We start from the raw sequence: 22,048 nt of genomic DNA on the forward strand, positions 1-22,048 counted from the left end.
AAGTTAAACATGTGTGGTACTGGATTCCTCTCCAACCAAAGAGAGCACTTCATCTTAAAACAGTAATAAGTAAACTGACACAGCCCAAAGTTAATTACAGCAAGACCCTGAGTCAAGGTTGGATCTCTTAGTAATTAAGTAATTGGGAGTACTGTTGTTTACTTTGATACATGAAAGATTTAAATATTTGTTTGGGTTATGTCTGGATATTGTAATTAAATAAGCAAAATTAGGTTGTATTGCTGCTTTCCCGAGCAAGAACTTGTGTCAGCAATCTATGCTTTTGCTTTAGATCAAACCAGACCAAAGGCTTTATTTTCTTGCATGGAGATGCTGTTAGCTATCCTATTAGGAGTATTAAAATAATTGCAACTTAACTATGTTTACTTATGCAATAGATTTTATGGTAAAATTTATTGTGTTGCCTTGCATGAAAACTTACAACATGAGTAAACAGTCATCTCTGACAACTGGAGAAATCTTAACATCAAAGTATGGGGCGGGGGAAAGAACTAGAGACTAGTGAGCCAAGCTTTATAAAAAAATCCATGTGAGAAACTTCTAAAATACCACTAAAATAGGTTTCAGAGCATGAAAGAATGCGGGGAGATACGAATTGGGACTGTTTTAAGTCCTGCAGGTACAGAGAACTGCCAAAACTGCTGGAGCGGATGTGCCTGCTTCGCTCTGCTGTGTCTTCACAGATGGCTGTTCCTTATTAATGGCCTTTGCAGGGGCTCATCTTGCCGTGATACAGCTGGCAGTTTGAGGAGGAGGTTCTGGCCATTGTATAGCTGTTGTACCACTGCTTGAAGAAGTTAACCTTTTCTCAGGTGAGCCATTAGAAAGGCTCACCTGAGCTCTGACAGGTGTCAGACTGCTGCTCTGGGGCAGAGTGAAATGGATTTCACCTTCCTCCACCCTCCTAAAAATTACGTTGTACATGATTTTCTGGAAGACAGAAAGAAAGGCAGAGAAAGCCACTGCACAGGACTCTGATTCATTCTTATCCTTAGTGTAATTGTTGTTGTGTTAGATAGCAGGACTCAGCTTCTTGAGTAGCCTGAAGTTGTGTCTGTGGAGGTATAGGTTGGATATTAGGAAAAGATTCTTCTCTCCAGAGAAGTGGTCACAGCACCAGCCTGACAGAATTCAAGAAGCATTTAGACAATGCTGTCAGGCACATGGTGTGACTCTTGGGGTATCCTGTGTAGGGCTAGGAGTTGGACTTGCTAATTCTTGTAGATCCCTTCCAACTCAGCATATTCTGTGATTCTGTGAGTCCTTGGGACTTGACTTCATCATCTGGATGTGCCAGCTCAGGTTGATCACAACACATCTGTTTCCACAGCAAATGAGTTATATGTTCCATGCAAACTGTTGCAGGTTTTTTACTGAGCCTTATGCTTAGCTCTAGGGCTGATCCCAACCTTTCCTTTCACGCAGTCTTTTACACGTCAGTGATGAAACTAGTTTCACATTTAAAAACCCAAACAAGAGCAGAAAGCTCAGCTCCAAGCCTGATTTTTCTGAGCTAGTGAATGTCACAGCTTCCAACTGAAGCATCACATTCAAAAAAGAATAAAGAGAGCAGCTTTTATTACTTAGATTATGCCTCCTGCTTCCAGCTGCAGCAGAGCAATCCCTGTCCATCTTTCTTCAAGTTCTGCTCACTGAGCTGTCACGCAGTGCCTGTGGTCTCTCTTGCTTCTCTGCTCCACTTTTAATCTTTCTTCATTCCCATTTTGTTTATCTCTTGTTCCACCCTCCCATTTCCCAATCTCTTTGCCTCTGGCACTCTTAGAACAGCAACGCCCACAGTGCTGATTAATCTCTTGACAAACCTCAGATTCAGTAGCAGGAGTTGGAACTCTACGAGGCTTTGGAGAAGACTCTGACCTTCATCCTGGACTGCCTCAGCCCAACTCAAACATGCCAGAAAGGAGAAGATGCAATTGCTTTAATGCTTTTCATCTGTTAATCTGGATGATTCACTTCAGAACTGTGACAATTTCTGTAACTCTACACTTGAGCAGTCTCTTGTGATGCTTTTTATTTTGCACACCAGTGTTTACTGGCATGAGAGAATGGAGGACACCAAGACCTCTTCAGGAATGTGCAGAGGTAGATGGTTACAAACAGTTTTGTTGCACAAAATCTGTGAAATGTGGTCTGAACCTTTATGAAATGAAATCAAAAAACATAATATTTTATTTAATAATAGTTCAAAATCAAATTTTAAATTACAGTCAGCAACTTACGCTGTAGGAATATCAGCAATAGGAACCATATGGGACTTTTATGCCATCTCAGTAATATTTTATCCTTGAATTCCTTGTTTCACCAGTTCAGCTGGAGAATTCTTAGATAAATGTGGATGCATTCTCTGTGAATAACTATTTCTTCTGGAATCCTAAAGCACACTCCAGGTGATCTTTGGCAAGCTGGCAGGTTGTGTCCTGCTCTTTAAAACAGGGTGAAGACTATTTGTGGTCTAGTTTGTCATCTTAAGTTAAGCAAGAGATGAGAACAGGTTGTCCTGAGAGGGTGTGGATGCCACATCCCTGGAAGTGTTCAAGGCCAGGTTGAGTGGGACCCTGAGCACTCTGATCTAGTGAGTGACATCCTTGCTCATGGCAGGGGGGTTAGAACCCTCCTGGATCTTTAAGGTCCCTCCCAACCCAAGCCATTCTTTTATTCTAGGAGTTCAATCTTATTGTCCTTTTAAGATGACTCCCTTTACCAAGCAGTTTTCAGTTCAAAGAAGAATTGCCTTAATGTTTTTATTTCTTCAGCCTGAGAATTGCAGGGCTGGATGTCAGAGCACTGCTGCTTCTTTCTGACATAAACTGCATGAAAGAAATAACCTACAGCATTACTAATTTATGGTATTCAATACCAGGGTATTTTTCATTCCTCTGGAAGAGAGACTATGGATGCCAGTGAGATACAAATTTTAAATGAGTGTATACTTTCCAAAATTAATTCAGTTTTTGACCTCTGTTGGTCCTGGCACCTCAGTGCCAGCCAAATCTGAGTTGGTGTCAGCAATATTGGTGCCATATTTATTAGGAGCTGAATGACAAGATGAGATGATCACAGCGCTTTTAGATGGCAATAGTGATTGAGCTGGGTTAGAAGCAGGAGGTGTAGATGCAGGGTCAGCATTTCACTGCTCATCCCTAGTGTTCTGCTGCTGCTTAGGCCTTTCTCTGTTACAGTGCCTACTGTCAGGGAGGCCTAGGGAAAGACAGTAAGTCAGACAGGTTTCTGACTGATTTTTTAATTCATTTTCCCTAATGCCTGGGGAAAAATCACTGTATCATTTGCTGTGGAGCTGTTTCTCAGGTGTTAGACTGAGTTTTATGCTCCAACATAGTTACTCCTCTCATGGTAAAAGCTGCTTGGGCAGAGATGTATTGTTACTAAAACTAGAATGATTTAACTTGATGGTCTAATAATTTTGGTAGTAAGAGAAATAATGAGCTAGGGAGGAATCACTTACTGAAAAATTATTCTCGAACTTGAAGAAAATAAAAGTTTAGACTGTTTAAACATGTATTTCCTTACATGGAGTTCAAGGAGGGGGTGGTGGTATCAAAACCGTAGAAAACATGGCTCATTCCTGACAAACAGTACTTAAGTTCAAAGGCCAGAATAACTAACCAGCAGATAGGTCTAGAGATTTTTTTTTTTGTCTTTATTATTTATAGTTGTTATCTGTATGGGTTTTATTGTTTTGAGAAATTGCTTAAATCTGGGTGATTCTTAAAAACATGTACTGTGTCCTGATCTGAGCTGGACAAACTGCTCACTGACCTTGAAGCCTGCAAGGTTTTTGCTCCAAAGATAAGTTTGCCTCCTTCCTGGAATACACATCAGGAGTACTGTAGAAAAGACTTGAAACTCATAGGAAATATGAAAAGCTGAATGAAAAACAAATAGAGTTAATGTCTTTGTTTAATGCAGAGCTCTAAAATGAAAGGCTAGTTTGCACATTAAAGCTCTCCTCTTCCAAAGTTACCGTTAGAAGAACTAAATGTTGAGAGGGTATTTGCTTAATGACAAATTATTTATGGAAGCCATGTCTGTAGATTCCAGGGGGTTTAGCTACATTGTGCTCTGTCTGGGTCAATTGACAGGGTTTTATTTCACTGAGACTGAGTTGAAAGCCCTTTGGAAGTGTTAGGTACCTAATGCAGTCGTTCCCTGCAGGTCTCTATGACGACAGCATTGCCTTCTTGGAAAGCCTCTCACAGATACCATATTCTTCATAATCTCCAGAGTTTTAAGAATTAGTGGATTCTCTTTTTCTCCAAACAAAGCCAACAGAACTAATGTATGTAACAGCTGGGTCTATAACCACCTATTCTGCTTTTTATTTACCTTACAAGCATGAAGTCTGAACGGAATGTTAAGCAGGATGTGACGCTGATATTTAGTGACGCAAACAGAGTTCAGCATTGTAATGTCAGTGCTTATACATGCTTTGGCCCTCAAGATACACATTTTTCACTCCGTTGGACCACATACAGTATCTTTACCTTAGTAATGTGAGGATGTTTCCCTTTCTCATTCAGTTGTACAAACGCACAAGATTATCTGCTTTAAAAGTCACACTTTTCTTGTACAGCATACCTGTTCAGAACTAACTGAATAAGAGAAAATTTGAATCTTGGCTAAAGGTAATTTAAGGACAAGTTTTACAGATCAAATTCTTATTTAACATGGGTAATGGAAAACCTAGGAATAATTAATAAAAAATAGATTCAGCTTCGGAAAAAAATTTTTAGGAAATCCACAAAGTAATGGGAAAGTACATTACCACGACTATAAAATTTCAAGGTACTGATGGAGAGCTCACACAAGGGTTTAATGCAAAAGCCAGGTGCACGCCAGAGAGAGACACAGATTGGACCTGGGAGAATCTTTTTTTTTCCATTTATTATTCTTCTTATTAAGCACATTGTATGTTGTCCACTAAGAGGAAGCCAGTTAGACAAAAGATGCAGCAGTACTAAAAGGGCACACAGGGGAGGGAGTTGGAGCTGTGCCCTTCTGCCCCAGGGGAGTTCTCTGGCTCTCCTGTAATGGCTGAAATTCTTTCAAACACTTTAAATAATTACTCCATAAGATGATTAAAAAATCAATAGAGTTTGTGGGGGAGGGGGTGATGGTGAAGTTAAGTAATCAAAGCTGTCAACTGGAAAGATGTGGGTACCCCTAAAAAAAAGGAAGATAGTCAATGGGGAAATCTTTCAAGGGAAAGAACAGATCTGTTTTTCTTTGCCACCATGTGTTTAGTTACAGTGCTTTGTAAAACTCCAGTGTGCTAGGACTAAATGCCATGCAGATTTAGGATGGGCACAATCTCATTAAACTTGCACCATTCACATTTAGGTGGGATTAGGAGAAGGATGAGAATTTTCTCCTTCTAAGTTGTAAGGAGCTCAGTAAGATAGCTGTTTTTTAAAAATATATGGATTATATCATTTCAGTGTACTTCATGCCTTCTCAATAGCCATATTTTGTACATTTTTTTTTAATGTGAAAGCCTTTTTTCATGAGCAGGATACAAGGAAAAATATTCAAGGTACGGTTGGTTTCTTGTAAAGTTTCACAGATGTAATTCTTATGCAAGCTAAATTCTTCTAACTGTTGCCTGCGTGGGGTGTTGTTCTTACATCAGGAAAACTGAATTCATGTCTCCTCATGTGTTTCAGGTCAGCAAATCCCACCCTTAGATCCTCATGAAAACAGTAACAATGGAGCAATCAAACTTGGAAGGCAGACTTCACAGATGGGTAGGCGGTGCTGCTGACCCAACTTGATCTTTTTAGATTTACTTGAAAAACAGCACCATTTGCTTTTTTTTTCACTGAGAAAGGACTTTGTGATCTCAGTGACGTGGCTCCTTATCTTGAAAGCAGTAATTTCAGTACTTCCCATGAGCAATAACGCAAGGACCAGAAGCAGAAGGCTTTACTTCAAAAGGATTTTGCAAAACCCAGTTGGAAAATCCTCTCTAATATCCTGTCAAAATTACAATGTCAAAGTACTCCGATTCTCTGTTTAAACCAGCGACTGTTGGGGTTTTTTTCAATAAAAAGATCAGTTTATATATAAAATTTAGGTTTGCTGCAAAAACTTTTCTTACATTTGCAAAGTGGACTTGGCATGTTTTTAGAGTTTTCTCTGTAATAATAGGGTGAAAAAAAAAACGTTTTGCCTTACAGTTTCTCAGCCATCTTTTTAGCCGGACTCTGCTTCACAATTTTTCTAAATCTGCAGCTTCATCTCCTACTTTCAGTAAACATCAGTAAGAAGGGGACTTAATTTGCTAACTGAAGAAAAAAAATGGATCCAAAGGATGACTGAATGCAGTTTTTATGGACTGGAAGTCAAAATCTGTGTCAGGAAGTGCTGTGTATGTGGAAGAAGGAGTTGTCATGAAGGAATCTGCTGGACCCCATACAGTTCCAGTGTGCTCCAGAAAGAAGTGAAAACGCAGCCACCGTGTAGACTGGAATGATTCCTTGTACAGGATGTGTGTTTCAATAATTGCTGAAAATGTAAAAAGAGCATAAATGCAGGCTTTAATCTCCACTGCTTACCAGGTTCCTCCAAATCTGTGCCCCAGACCAAAAGTTTTCTGTGTTCAAAGTTGCGTATTCCTTGGTTTCTAAAAGAAGGTGCCACAGTGCCCCACTCCTCATGGTCTCACTGCTGTGCTCCAAGAGGTCTTTGAGTTCAAAGAATGATATTTCTGTACAAAAAGCTGCTCAAGAGAGCACAATGTCATTTGGGTTTAGAGGCTGGAATCTAAAAAAACCAAACTTGTATGTTTGCTTACAGATGTTATTCCCTGAATTTGTGGAGTAGTCTTCTCAAATGTGTGGGGATGTGGTGTGGAAGACACACTGTTTGATATCTTTGAAGTATGATGCGCTTGGAAATGGAGTGGAGGAAAAAAATCCTACAGAGGGTTATGAACTAGAAATAATGTAAAACCGTATGTGTTTTCCACTGCCGCCTTTTATGAATGTGTGGGACTGAGGTGATAAAATCCAAATTTATCTTCTTCATCAATTTCATTGGAAGTGGGAATTAGAATAAGAAATGCTGTATTCAAAACCAGAGCCCAGCCTGAATTCCACTACATTCATTTGTTCTCTTATGAGGAAAATTATCGCCACTGCACATTTTCAGGAGGGCTTTTGAAAAGCAAACAAAAGGGAAAAATAATTTTCCACAATAAATCATGAAGAGGCAACCTAGAGCGTGGTTTCCGTGTTGATATATAGAAAGCCAGACCTTACTGGCTGGTTGTGAGATTGCTTAGATAAAATGTCAGTAATTGTTAGGGCTTGAAACAGAGCCAGATAAAATCTACAGGAACATTTTGTCTCCAGAGGGCTCGGAGTAGTATAGGTGGGAAATATCCCTCTGGATTTTATCTAAGAACTTACGCTGCACTGTTTTTTGACATATAATTAATTTCTCCTATATTTTGGCCTCTTTGAAAACACTCATTCTAGAAAATACAGCCTTGGATATTTTGGGTAAACTTCCAGTTTTCAGCTGTGCTGATGTATGATCCATGTCTCTGACTCATAGCAGCAACTGTTTTACTGATAGTCTAGGGTTATTTAAGTGAAAATTCAGTAATCCTCATTGTTGATAGCTGGGGAGGGAGACAGGCTCCTTCAGGGAACATTTAATTCCATCCTGGTACAAGCACGACTGCCAGGGATGCCTGGCTCTTTCGCTTGGCTGGGGAGGGAAAAGCTTAGCACAGCATGCAGTGCTAAGGAAATATCAAACTTACCAGCATCACAGGTTCATACATTTTATGGGGTCTGTGACCCAATGCTGGAAGAGATCTGATTCCTCCTAGGTAAAACCCAGTAAGAGGCTAGACCAGTTACCCAAAAAACTAGGTGAGATCTAACCCATGTTTTTAGAGGTGATATAAACTTTAGTTCAATGTATAGCAGTTATCCATAATTGATTTTTAAGCTTTTGTAAATCATTGTTACATATTTCTATTGTTTTTAACATGGCATCTCAAAACTTACTAAACCCTAACAGAGATGTCTGAAAGCTTTGCAAGACAATTTTGTGAGTACCTTGTATTCTCTAATTTATGTTAGGACTGGCAATTGACGCTGATCTTTATGGGGTATTGTCCTGAACAACCAGCTCTCACAGCTGGCTTTGAGCAGTATGTGAATCTGAACAGGTTTATGAGTTATATGTTAGAATAGTTTTAAATTGGAAGTTTTGCAATGGATCTCTGACAGATTTTAATATTTGAATGGTGACTAAATAGGTTTTGCTTTTGGTGGGGCAAATCTAAATCACTTTATTCTGCTTTTAGTCAAGAAAAATATATAAATGAATAAGGATTCTGATTGTATAAGTTCTTGAGATTTGGGTTACTGGGAGCTTCAGTAGGGAAGTCTGAAGCCAGAACAAAAATAACAGGCCAACGTGCTGTGCAGAGCATCTTGCATTTTCTGTGAACACAGGGCTCACCTTTGACAGTGTTGTTGCCTCTCTGCTGTTTGTCGAAGCCAAGGTGCAGCTTTAATGAGCCTCTTTAAATGGGGCAATTGTTTGTTATAAAATAAGTGATTTTAAAATGTAAAATTAATTATTTCTGCTTCCATTGGTTGACAGTATTTCTTGGAGAGTATACCACCACCCTTCATAAACAGCCAGAAAAATGACAGAAAAATCCCCAATCTCAGAGCTGAAAGTTTCAGCAGCAACTGGAATTCCTCTTAGTAGTTAATGGCTGGTGAAAAGGTAAATTACAGTACTGGAGCACCTGACTGTGTAACTGATCTTCTCTAATAATAATAATATCAAAGCTGCAGTTCTTTGTTAGCCAGCTGGCGCTGGGTTTGTCCAAGGCTGGTTTTCTCAAGAGAGCTGGCAGCAGGACTGAGGCACAGGCTGTAGTGCCAAGGATATTTGGTGGAGCTTGTTTGCACCTTGACTCAAGACTGTGACTGTCCAGTTGAGGGTGACTTGTTTTTCTGGCTTGTTGTGAACTAGTTTAAAAAACAAAATTATGAAGGAACTAGTTTTTGTATATGCTCTGCATATATGTGTGTATATAAGTACAGTTTGGTATTGTTCTGCTGACATGTAGTGTTTTTTCACTATGTCTGGTTCTCATATACTACACATTGTATTCTGTAAGTACATTTTTCTGTTAGTGATCATTTCACCTTTATGAACCTAAAGTTGTGGATCAAATGTAGCAAGAAGATAGCGGTGTGCATAGGTACAATTTTTGACTTGCCATTCTTGTGCATGAAAATGACATATTCTAGAAAATGTTTGTCTTGCGGACTGAGAAATCTAAAAAGGCCCATTATTATTTAGGAATTGGAACTTAGAAGTAATAAAGTGACACTCAAAAGGAAAAAAAACTGTTTTTGCTCACAGTACAACATGTCTATCTAAAGTGCTGCAATAGTACCAATACCTAAAAAACTTATTTGTCACCCCATGTCTTCACTAATCCTTAATGGCACATGGGAATAAGCGTGACTAGATAGGCTACATGTGTGAACATTCTGGCTGTCATCAGACTGTTTCACTACAGTGATATATTTTACTAACCTACCCTTAATTATTTAAACCAGAGTCAGTGATAAATTGCCAGTTTAAAGTCACCTGCTAGGTACTCTTCCTCTGTTTTGTTTATATAAGGGCTTTGATTGGGCTGGACCCACTCGCTTCATGTATGGGATGCTGCAATCTGTTAATACTTTACCTTCTGTTTTACATATTAATTGTATAATACCTAATAATATTTTTCCCCCTGAAATGTAGTTTTTGTGGTTTATTTAACCTACAATGATTAACGCTAATAAATGTTTTAAATGCCTCTGAATTGGGGATAGCTCTTGTTTCAATAAAGCAGAACAAAACAGCTCCCATTTTGCACGTCCATTGCTCTTGAAAAAGGGCTGTCTGCAGTCTGTGGATTACTTGCCTGGGATTTAAATGCTGCTTGAAATGTGTGTGGCTGGCCTTTTAGCAGAAAGTGAATGCATTCCTGGGGATCCTGCAGTCCAGTTGAACTCCCAAAAATAAGATCTGAAAATTCTTTTGCTAAGGTATTTGATTCATCCTTTAGAAGAGAGGCACCTGAGTGGCCAGCATCTGCTTAGAAATTTAGTATAGTAGCTCTCAGTAGAAAGTGGGCTTCCAGTTACCACTTGCTTTGAATAGCAGCAACAACTAGTATGGTGCATGAGACACTTCGTCTTTTGTATGTTTTTATTTTTGTGTACATTTATTTTTCACCCTGCTTTATGTTCCTCAGACTTGTGTCTAGGAGTTAAGAATTAACACTCTCTGAAGAAGTATGCAGTGTTTCATTCCCCTAGGTGCTATGGTTTCAAGAGGTGTGTTTAACTACACCAGCAGCTTTTTTGCACTGTTTCGTTCATATTTTTAAAGTTGTTACCACAACTATGAGGACTATGAATGAAGAACTGGTTTTTTTAAGGATGAACAGGGGTTTGGACTAAGACTTTTCTGACTGCCTTGATAAATTCAGTGCACAGCAGTATACAAGAAGCAGTGTAACTCAACAGCACAGAACACCACTTTTCTGTGTAATGAGAAACCAGTATTTCAAAGAGGTTTCATAGGTTATGACTTTAGTTACTACGGGAAGATACACAGCAGGATCTGTTCCCTGCTTCAAAGCAAGTACAATTGTCTTGAGGAAAGTATGTATCTTACCTCCAGCTGTGCATAAACAAGAAGGAACCCAGGTACCTGAGTGTAACCTGAAAGGTGATACACTCCATTGATGGGAAGCCTCAGTAAGGCCCTTAACTATTATCAGTGTGTTGGAAAATCTGAAGTGAACGCAGTTTTGCTCTTAGGTCTTTAAAGAGAGTTGTACCCCTGAATGGATCAGTCCTTGTGCTGTCGGTGGGAGGTTTTACATGGCTTGGAAGCATGTGCTTGTGGTGCTCTAGGTTAGCTTGGAGTTGAATTTAGTGATGAGAGGAGAGCTATACAATTGGCTGGAAAAATAAATCTCCTCTGCTTTCCTTTTGAAGATTGAAGGTTATGTCTTGGGGTACTTAAGTATTTGACGTATTGGCCTTCAAAATCTTGACCACTGCAGTTTCAGTCTCTGCAAAGAGCATCATTAGGACACCCTGCTGTGATCTCCTGAGCACTGCACTGAAATCAGGACAGCAAGGCTGATGAAATAGTTTGTGTAGCTACTTCATACCTCCACCCCCTCACCTAATCTGCAAAACTCTTTAGGCCACTACCAGGTTTTGCCTCCCTTCCCTGAAAGGAGAAGAGTAAGCTGCAGGATTATTAATTTTTTTTATCCCCTCTTGGTTGTTTTATAGAAGGCTACAGAATAATTTCCATTAAAACTGTTAAAACACTCATAGAAGGATAGACTAGGTAAAGGTGTTGTACAAATGGCTTTGTTAATTGGTGCTGGTTACCCCCTAAGGATGTGACATCAATGATAGGATGGATGTCTTCATTGTGTAATGGGGTTCTTGGCCATCAATAAGGTCCTCTTTTGATCTACTGTTTTTTGCCAGATGGACCAGGGATAAAGTCATTGCTTGATATAAATGCTCTCTCACTGTCCAAAAGTAAGACTTTCCACTAAAAACTATAAAATCAATAGCTAGCCACATTTAGCAGGTTAAAGATGAGAATGCATAAGTAATAGCATAATGTGGCATAATACTGCTTTTTTCATATCTGTTTCAAGTGAGTTTCTTGTGTTTCAGTTAAGAGAAGTCCTTATTGCAAAATGTCTGTATTTCTGATACTGCCAAGTGAGTCTTGATGCAGAGTAGTTTGCCTTATCACCTAGCACTGCTGTGTATTTTGTTCAGAAGACATGCTCTTGATACTCATGCGTAATCATTTTGTTTTCAACACATAGCTGTAGAATTGTTTGTAACACAGACATTGTGAAAACTTGAAGACAGAACACTGACAAAACTTGGAGTGTAAGAGACCTATACAAACTTGCATTTAGTGTCACACCAATTAAGTTTTTAATAAGATATCATTATTTAGTGTGGAGAAGAGAATTTGGAGGCTCCTGTATTAAACAGCTTGGGAAGGATTTCTTTTTTCTGGCTGTTAAATTACTAATTTTTTATCCCTGGGACTGCCTGAAAGACTTAAAAAAAAAGTCTTTCTTTGAAAAATACTAACCTTTTTTTCTTGAAACCTTCCTTAGAACCTGAGCTTTCTCTCTCCCACCATCTGCCAAAAGTTTTTTGAGACACACCTTATTTATGATGAAACACTCAACTGTTTGTTTGCTGCAGTAGGAATTTTAGAAAACAAAAATGTCTTTCCCCTAAAGTCCATTTAATTTACATTTATTTTATTTAGTCAGTGCTACTCCTGCTCCCTCCACAGCAGTAAAATACATGTTTAAATAAGAAGATAAATACCTAACAACTAAATCCCTATTCCCCTACATCAAGTAGAGTGCCGTGGGGAAATGATCTGTTACAGACTAAAACAGAAATGATCCCTACGCTTCAGATTACATATTGACAAGGACCAATCAATAAGGAAGTCAGCTTACATGTCTTGAGAGATGCCCTTGAGGAAAATGAACATCACATTCCTTCCTCTTGGTCAATATAATGTGACTTGGGGAGCAAGCAATAGCATGGTTGTTACCGACTAAAAATAAACTAAAAAAATTTAGGAGGATAGCAACAGTTTCTCTTCGCTTGTTTAATAGGGTTGAAATGTAGGTCAATCACCTTACAAAAGAAATCCCTGTTACCTGTCATCTTCAAAGACACTGGCAGCTTTGCTGACAAATATGTTTTGGAAGTTCTCACAGGGGTTTAGTAAGAAAGAGGAGTGAATGTAGCCTGGAGGACACAATGCATTACTGTGTTCTAGCTCTGCAAAAAAATCCACGTCATCACCAAACCTATAGAATCACTACCAATATCTAAGTTCTTGCGTGTGTTCATCACTCATCACATGGGACAATTTTGCCCCACAGAGATTTACCGAAAAATAATAAAATGTGTAGAAGTAATCTAATAAGAGCCCTCAGAAAGAAGGACATTCAGAATGAAGATGTAGATTTTCTATGCTATTTCTTGAGACAGTCAGAAACACAAATGAGAATTAAATAGCTTTTCTGGCAGCATTCCCTTCAGACATACTGTTTGTCCTATGAGTTTTACCACACTCTGTAAGTCATTCCTGATTCTCAAGGAAAATTTGCTTTCAAGGTGGCAACGTGAACTGCCTGCTGGCACCCAACCAGCTCCCCTCCTACACTACAGCCTTTGACACCAGAATGGTTCTCCCCATAATCTCAGTAAGAAGGGCCAGAAGTCTCGAGATATGCTGGAAATATGAACTCATATTGATGTAGGAAAAGGTTTCAACAGATTAACTTGTTTTCTTATGAAAAAGATACCAGAAAAGGAAACCAATTTTTAATATATATAAGTTTTTTACCACAGTATTTTTTTCCTGCAATGTTTTAGGTGGTGAAATTTCTGGAGGAGAAATAGGTTTCTTGGAATGAGAATGAAGCCAGAATGTCTTGTTGATTACAAAATTCTGAAGAGGGAAAATAATGTTTAGAACTGAAAAGAAGGGACAAACAACGTGGAGATGTCCTGTCCTGGGAGATCCTCTTCATGGTGGGTCACAACCCCTCTGAGGTGGTAAGAAGCAAAAGCTATGTCTGAAGTACAAAATCTAGATTTGGGATAAAAAGGGTATCACGCTGTAAATGGTCAGAGTGCATATATACTCTCACTTCATGGCACAGCCATGCCACCTTAACACCATTGTTACTTGAGAACCCTAGCTAATAAATAAGCGTAAACAAACACAAGATTAGAGTACATCAAGTGCCTGTGCTCCACCTATTAAAAAATGATACCGTATCTATACCTGTGGGTATGCCTGAATCTACCAAGTGCAAAGTCCACGGAGTAAAAGATGATACCCATTCATGCAGTCCATGACACACCAGTTACTGAGTTGGAACTCTGGACAAAGGGCTTTGGCAAATACAATCCAGTACATTTCTTCATACACCCTGCCTGCATGGTTTAGCTTTTCATGATGCTTGATGTTGTCTGAATTATGTCTTGGAATGATGGGTGAATTTGCACAAACTGTTTCAGAGAAGACTAAAGAAGAAAGGATGATGTGGTCATAAACATATCCAAGTAGATTTACATTGACTGCTTTAACCACAGCACGTAGTATATACTTAAGTAGTGGCTGCTGGCATTATAAAGGCTTTACAATAACACAGCATCCATCACTGAAAGGTAAAATGGAGGGATTTTTAATTTAATTCTCTCCAGAGAAAATGGATGCCTTAGAAAATCCACAAGGCTTGAGTCATCAAGTCATCACTGTCAGTGGGCATGTCTTTCAGACACTTCACCTTATCTCACTGTGACTCACATACCAGGGGAAGATGCACACCATGGCAAAAAGCTGCACCCTCCCCTGCGTGACAGACACAGCTGAAAAAATTACAGGGCCTGAAGCAACTACTAGATTAGAAGGAGAGCTGCCATGTGAGAAGCCTGTTTCTCATCACATCCATGACAGTGAGGTAAGGATGTCTGGGAGCCACAGGTTTCAAAGCTCTAGGAAAGAAGTTACTTAGCTCTTTGGCAAAATGACTCAGCTCAGGTCTCTGGTAGTGCAGCAGAGCCTGAAGTTCTTGAGGCAGCTTTCTGAGGTCTGCTTTCGAAGACAGCTATAGCTTTCCTGGTGAAATGGTGCCAGAGTTCCCATGAGAAGTCCTCATTTTTCAGGAAGTCCAAGGAAAGACATGATCGTCATCGTTTTCAACCAGTTTGGAAATTTTCCTTCCATTTAGTGGGACCTCCAAGCCATAACAAAATCTTGGATGTTAGATAAATCAAATGTATATTTCAAGCCATAGACAGGAAGTCAGACTTCAGGAACTTGTGATTTTCTACTGGTATCTTCAGATCATTCTGGAAATGTAAGGTAGGCCATCTGATTTTATACACAACCATGTCACAGAAAGTGTGTGATGAGGAGATTGAAAAACTGTATCAAATTTTGTATTTGTGACCATTTTAAACATAACCATTACTATAACTTCACAGTTGTCATTTGCTTGCATCTTCTATACTCAGAGCAGGTCTGTGGAGAGTGTGCATCTGTAACAAAACATTCAACCAAGTTAAAATATTGGATGTTCAATCTTAGGGCTGGCTAAGCCCTAATAAGAATACTCTTCAGGACATTTTCACATTCTGAGTTGGGTTTCCAAGCCTGGAAAGCAATCTTCAGCAAATCTCAGGAGGATTGATCTGGATAGCTTTGATGGAAAGCAAAACAAGGAGCTCTATCATTATATTTCTACTAAATACAATTTAAATCTGGGAATTAGACTCTTCTTTAAAAACCACCATGTATTTGGGAAAGCTAGTGTATTCCACTGACATCATGTGTGATATTTCTTTACCATTTTTTTCCTTTATATTTACTGAAAAGTGAAATGAGGTTTTCAATCTTATATTGGTCTCTTAGAGAGTGAACCAGATAGAAAGTGGAAATGGCCTAGAGAGTAATCTTATTAGGGCTTAGCCACCCCTAAGATTGATCATCCAATATTTTGACTTGGTTAAAAGTTTTGTTACTGATGCTTAGTCTAACAGCTCTCTCTGTCACAATTGTATAGTCTCTGAATAGCCAACAAGAGCAAAATGCAATGATTTCTTTTTTGCCTTTGATATGGTTTCATGCAAGGACTAGTTTTTAGATAATAAAGCACAGTTTTTACTAAGCTACTTTGAAAAGTTGGATTTTTTTCTGTTATCACAATGAAGTGATTTTTTTTTCACTCTCACTGTATGTATGAGAGAATGTTCATCAGTGAAAAGAAAACACATTTAAATCTTCAGGATTCAATCCTCCCAAAGAGTATGACAAAAAAGAAAGGAAAAGAAAAGAAAAGAAAAGAAAAGAAAAGAAAAGAAAAGAAAAGAAAAGAAGAAAAGAAAAGAAAAGAAAAGAAAAAAGAAAAGGAAAGAAAAGAAAAGAAAAGAGAAAAGAAAAGAAAAGGAAAGGAAAGAAAAGAAAAGAAAAGAAAAGAAAAGAAAAGAAAAGAAAAGAAAAGAAAAGAAAAGAAAAGAAGAAAAAAAGAAAAAAGTAGAAATACTGAAATACTGTTGGAGCCATTTATCTTCATTCTGAAATAGTATTGTTGGTGCATAGGGAAGATTTCAGATGACAGGTAAAAAGTGAATATGGCACACCATAAAGAATAAATGCAAGGAGTTTGGATAATTATAAACATTATATTCATAGGCAGCATCTTATGTAATGTTAATAAATGTATTTTTTGTGTGGGAAATAGATGCATTCAAGCAACAAGACGAGACTAAAATGCAGTTGCTTAAGATAGATATATTGAGTTAATACACATGGATTACTTTAAGTCATTTGATGTAGCCCTGCATGACAATCTGGTAAAAAAATTCAGTACTATACAAAATCAATTTACCTATATCAAATGCTCTGGGAACCAATTAGCAGCTACATCAGCATGTTTCTACTCCCTTCTAATGGGTTATTTAACAGCTTCAAAGGAGCTAATACAGCTCAATATCTTTATCAGTGATCTGGAAGAAAACATAAACTCTGCTGATAACTTCGCAAATTACACCAGAATTGCTGGAAAGAATGAAGCGAACAAAATTGCATAAATGTATTGAAGATGGTACTTCAGATCTTAAGCATTAGGCCACTACTTAAAAACGGGATGAATCTTAACGTGGAAGATACACTACCTGCTGTCTTCAAATGTGGGCTCCTCTGAAGCTTCTGGTGCTGGCCCAGAGAGGGAGGGTGATTAATGAATAGAGACTACTCCCTGATCTACTGCAGGTTCCATTTTCCACATTTCTATTATTTGTATTACTCGTGGAAGGAAAAAATGCAAGGAATGGCCTGGTACACGAAAAAATCACATTCCAGATTTGCAGTGCCTAACTCTGTTTTTCTATTAGATTGCTGTTAATTTCTATTAAATTCCTTTATCTCATATTAGGGAAAAAGGAGGGAAAAAACCCACTGGCCTCTTTTGAAGAGGAAAGTAGGGGAAGGTTGCTGGCCTGGCTGAAAGCTAGTGGAAACACAGAGGCAGGAGCAATTTGAATTAAGAGAGAGGGAAAGGGAAAAAAAGAACCTGTGAAAGAGGACAGAATTAGTTCTGGGGTGATGGACTGGGAGCAAGAGTCTCTCACTGTAATGTGTTTCCCACTGAGGTGCAGAATTGAAGACAGGAAACCTGTGGCATTAAAATAGAGACTGCACAGTTAAAGTCTGTATTAAAGGCATGATCACCAAATATTTAGAAGCATTTAACTTAATGAATTTAACAGTGAAAGTCTATTAATGGTTTTGTCTGCAACAGGTATGTAGGCATAGGGCCAAGGTGGCAGGTGAATGGGTAGAGTCTCCTAACCTTCCTTGCTTATACTTGGTGTTGGAGGGGGAAAATGGTAGATATTCACAGTTGTAGGTGGAAAACCCTGCACATGGTTGCAGTGTCCGTAGCATAGGTAGAACTCTGCTGAAGGACAGAAGGGACTGGGTTGCCCACACGGAAGGGGAGCATCAGAAAAACATGACAGATTGCTGACTGGTGAGTGCACATGGGTAAGGAGTGGAAAGGTCCCACATGAGCTAATCCAGGGCAGAGCATTGTTTGCTACATGGGGCTTTCTGCAGGCCTTTTGAGTCTTTGCAACTTCCAAAATGCTGTCAGGTATTCCTGCTTGGCCTCTGCTAAGTGCTCATACCTCTTTTAAGGTGACCCACCAAAGTACCAGAGCAAAGTCTGAAAGACACAGTCCTGTTTTTGTGCAGTGTATCAATTACATATTGAAATCTAACAGGTCTTCATGGATATCATTTGTACAATTAAGTGATAAATAATTCAGTATTTGGCAGTCAAAGACGCCATCCATAATAATATGCAGACTTCATTCTTTTTTTTTTCTTCCCAGAATGCAAAGTAAATATTTCATAAATGATCTCTCAGGTAGAGTGTTCAAGCTTCTGTGCAGACACAGAACACATCTGCAACAAACAAACCAGAGCGGGGAGATGGTTTTAGAAACCTTGTGTTTTTGCTCCTAGACATAATAAATTAGTCAAAAGCAAAGAGTTTTCATGTGTGTATTAGCCCCACATTAGTAGGGGCTTCCTGCGTCTGTTAAAGAAGCACTAGGAGCCCTCGTCTGTTTCCTGCCACAAGAAAAGGGTAACAGAAAAAGAATTTCCAGGAGATGCCACAATCCACAAAAACAGAGTGGCTATGGATGCCCACAGGAACTGTGATCTTGGAAATATGCAAACTCCTAACTTTATGTAGAACTTCATGTATCCAGTATTCCTCTCAATTGTATAGAAGTGCAATTGCAGAGGCAGACCTTTAGCTGGCATAAGTGCTTGTGATTTAACTGATCATTCAGAGTGGAGAAAAATCCTTATGTTATTTGGTAACAGACTATGGGAAAATGGATATTTCCTCATCCGTCACCACACAAATGATTGAATCCACTGACAGCTTTAATGTCTCCCCTTCTTTTGCTCTGCTCATTTTCAGCCTCTCAGATAATTTGATCTTTTGGCAGAGACAAACATTTCATTCTCATGTTCATGATACCTATTTATTTTTAAAGTGTGGTTAACATAGTTTCAGTTGTCTGCCTCTGTCTGGCCCTGCCTAATTGATGTAAAAAATAGCTGTCTAAAACGTTCTTCCTTGAGAAAAGTTGCTAATTCCCCCCTAGAGATCTTCTCCTTGTGTCTGCCTTCAGTCAATTCCACTCAATTTTGTAAGAAAAATCTAGCACTGCACCTTCAGAGTGTGTTTACTTTCTCCTGTAAAACCATTGCAAACTAATGTGCCCTGGGAAAAGGAGTTGGATTCTTCCCATTTGCAAATACCATTAACAAAATTGTGGACCAAATTCCATATGCAGCTCCAAACTGCACACTCAATTAAGGGCTGATCCAATGCTTATTAAAGTCACTTGGAAAATTCCCCCTGATTTTAATGGGCTGTAGCCCAGACCTTGGGAAGTGGACATTTCCACTGCAGATGCTCACTTTAATCTTTGAGCATGCTAGAATTCATGCAATGATAGACTCATAGGACTGGAAAGGACTTCAGAGGTCACATCTCAAGGCAAGATCAGCTAAATTTACATCTCCCAACAGATGTCTAACCTGTTCTTGAAGGTCAGTTACTGGGACACCATGGATTTGTGCTTCCAGGCAATCTTTTTTGTTAATTATCCTTACTCTTAAAAAGTTCCTCATACTTGCTCTAAATAAGTTCTTGCTCTGATCTACACCCATTATTTCCTGTTTTATTCAAAGTGAATGAGAGAATGAGATTTTTTTTCTCTTTGCAATAGCTTGGAATGTATTTGAAGACTATTACTAAACACGAGACCACCTTTTCTTCCTCAGGCTAAACAACCTTGGTATTTCAATCTGTTCTTATGTTTCAATCCATCTGTTTTCTGGATCTCAGTCAATACAGGTCCTTTCTTCTGGATTCCCTTCACTTACCCACATATTTTCTGACAGATAGTGCCCAAAACCAGACAAATCCCTTCAGGAGAGGTTTTATCAGTGCTTTGTAAGTGGAAGCAGTTCACGTGTCAGAGCTGTTCACAGAAAGACAAGCACATTCTCAGCACGGTGCTTGTCTTTCACCTGTTGATAGGACACTATTTGCTCACATTTACCTTGTGAGTCATTAGAACTGAAACTGGGCATAATTCAAAAACAACTTGAGGGCTTCCTGGGACCACTGGGGAGATGCTGAGGGCAGAACTAGCAAGGCAGAGCTGCTATAGAGCAAATGAGAGGGGGAATTTGAATCCCAGTTGCCAAATGAGTTCTTCAAGCTGAGATTCAGGAAGATCATGACATTGACTGCAAGAATCAGTTTGAAATGACCATAGGGCACTACCATGATGGTTGTGAGAATTACATCCCAGGTAAGACTCATCAGAGTCTTCTAACAGTCTTTAAGAAGGCTTTAAGACTTCTCTTCTGGAAGCAAGTTTCAGCTATGTACTTAGGTTTGTATACTTAGCTACAACTTTGATTTTTGGCTACTTTTAAGGAAAGTCTTTGTTGATTTTTAGATATGCATCATCAGCAAACAACAGCCAACAGACATATACATAGAGTCTGTATTTTGTGTATTGAATTGTCTCATTAGAACCCTCATGAATGAGTATGAATGTAAGAATCAATTCTTGAAACAGTATTCAAAACTCTACTTCCTTAAACACTTTTTCCTTTATCAAAGGACTAATGGTTTTTAACACATTTGAAATTGTCTGAGGAATCCCTCAGTTCTTTAAATTGTACTTTAAACCACAAAGACAAGACAACACTTCTGTCTTGCTCTTACAGAAGTTAATGGTCCAGGGAAATTTTGTATTCAGTAGAACAGAATTGGGTCCAAAAGATGAAAAGCACATTAAATTTTGTGCTATAGCTATTTAAGAGAATGCCACTTCGTGTTATTGGCTTCTTTCTTCATGAATATTCAATATGTATTGCGTGTTTTTATAGTAATTTACTGGGGTAAAGAAATACACTGTAGTTGAATCAAGTTGAATATATTCAACTAAGATCTATTTTCCATTCTGTAGCAACATTTGAATAGCGCCATAAATCTTCAATAATGGTATGGACTGTGACTTAACTCTGATTTACAATACAAGTGGGCCTAAAATTATATATGGATCTCTAGCAGTCAATTAAATGATGATTAGAGCTGCTGTAAGAACAGGTTTGTATTTCAGAAGAAAAACAGCAGCGCCAATTTCCTTAAAAAGAAATTCATATTCTTAGCTTTATACCTTTCCATTGTGCAATATTCACTCACTTAGCAGTGCAGGATGCATGAGATACTTCATTGAGTGAGACCCAGAACTTTCCCATTAACGTAACAGGTAATGCAGCACTTGGTTATTCTGACAGTAACATCAAGAACTGGCAAAGAAGGTTGTGATATTGCTTTATTGCAAGACATTTTCAAGTTCAGAACTGGTGGGACTGACCAAACAACCTCCACAATAAATAGTGGAAAAAGCTATTAAGAAACAGAATCTATTACTTCTCAAGTACAGAGAGTACTTATTTAATATTTAATATTTAGTAGCGAACAGTTTTGAAAGATGTCAAACTATCTCAAAACTGAAATATTGTAACAACAATACTGAATTTGCAGAATGAAAAACATCAAGATCTACAAATACACAGGACAAATGTAGACCTCAGTTTAAACAAATATTATCCCTTTGCAAGCAGTGATGAATACATTAAAGACACTTCTGGAATGACATTATTATCTCACTGAAATCAGTGACAGGAGTTCTGTTGACCGCAATAGATCCAAGGTTTTATTCCTGAGCCATGCTGTGAGGTGATGAAATGAAATGAAATAAATCAGATGTTGGAGAAGGGTGCCAGATATTGCTGATCAACAGTACAGGTGTTGTTTTAATATAAAAAATTACATCAGTCTGGATGAAATAGAAGCATTGGATCAGAAATGATACTAAATGCAATAAAACAGATCAATGCATTATAAGCTTCAAAATGTGTTCAAACAACAACAAACACCACATTAAAAAAAAACCAGCTTTGAGCTGGAAATTTCACTATGGACTTACTGGGGTCATTTGCAGCCTCGGTGATGATGTGACATCCCCCCACAGCTTGGGGCTGTGCCCTGTCCTTCATTCACTGCCTCTCACTATGCTGTTGATAAATATCAACCCAGCCTTCTCCCAACCCATGCACATCCCCTGATGTCAGTCCCATCGACTGCCCAGCCATGTCTAACAAGGTGTTTGCACAGGAAAACTTGTAAGTCTTGTTATCTTATTAAGGAGAGATTCAGACCTCTGGTTTTGCTCAGTTTTTCATGAACAAGAGG

The 22,048-nt window shown here is 38.6% G+C and overlaps 1 protein-coding gene across 5 annotated transcripts in view; it reads left to right on the forward strand.

Moving 5' to 3' along the window:
• The window catches only part of RAB31 (RAB31, member RAS oncogene family), a 74,278-nt gene that overhangs the window by 50,535 nt on the left and 1,695 nt on the right, over positions 1–22,048 (forward strand). The window contains exon 7 of one of the 5 annotated variants that reach the window (XM_040078232.2): positions 13,551–15,599. The exons of 2 other annotated variants lie outside the window; for them this stretch is intronic. In XM_040078232.2, the coding sequence (XP_039934166.1) occupies positions 13,551–13,591 (41 nt within the window). In that variant the 3' untranslated portion in view covers positions 13,592–15,599. Of the gene's footprint in view, positions 1–4,215; positions 4,503–5,723; positions 10,116–13,550; positions 15,600–22,048 lie in introns of those variants that run through there. 2 more of the 5 variants (XM_040078214.2, XM_040078223.1) reach the window with 2 other exon arrangements.

This window comes from Hirundo rustica, chromosome 1, assembly GCF_015227805.2.
Source record: "Hirundo rustica isolate bHirRus1 chromosome 1, bHirRus1.pri.v3, whole genome shotgun sequence".
Taxonomy (NCBI): Eukaryota; Metazoa; Chordata; class Aves; order Passeriformes; family Hirundinidae; genus Hirundo; species Hirundo rustica.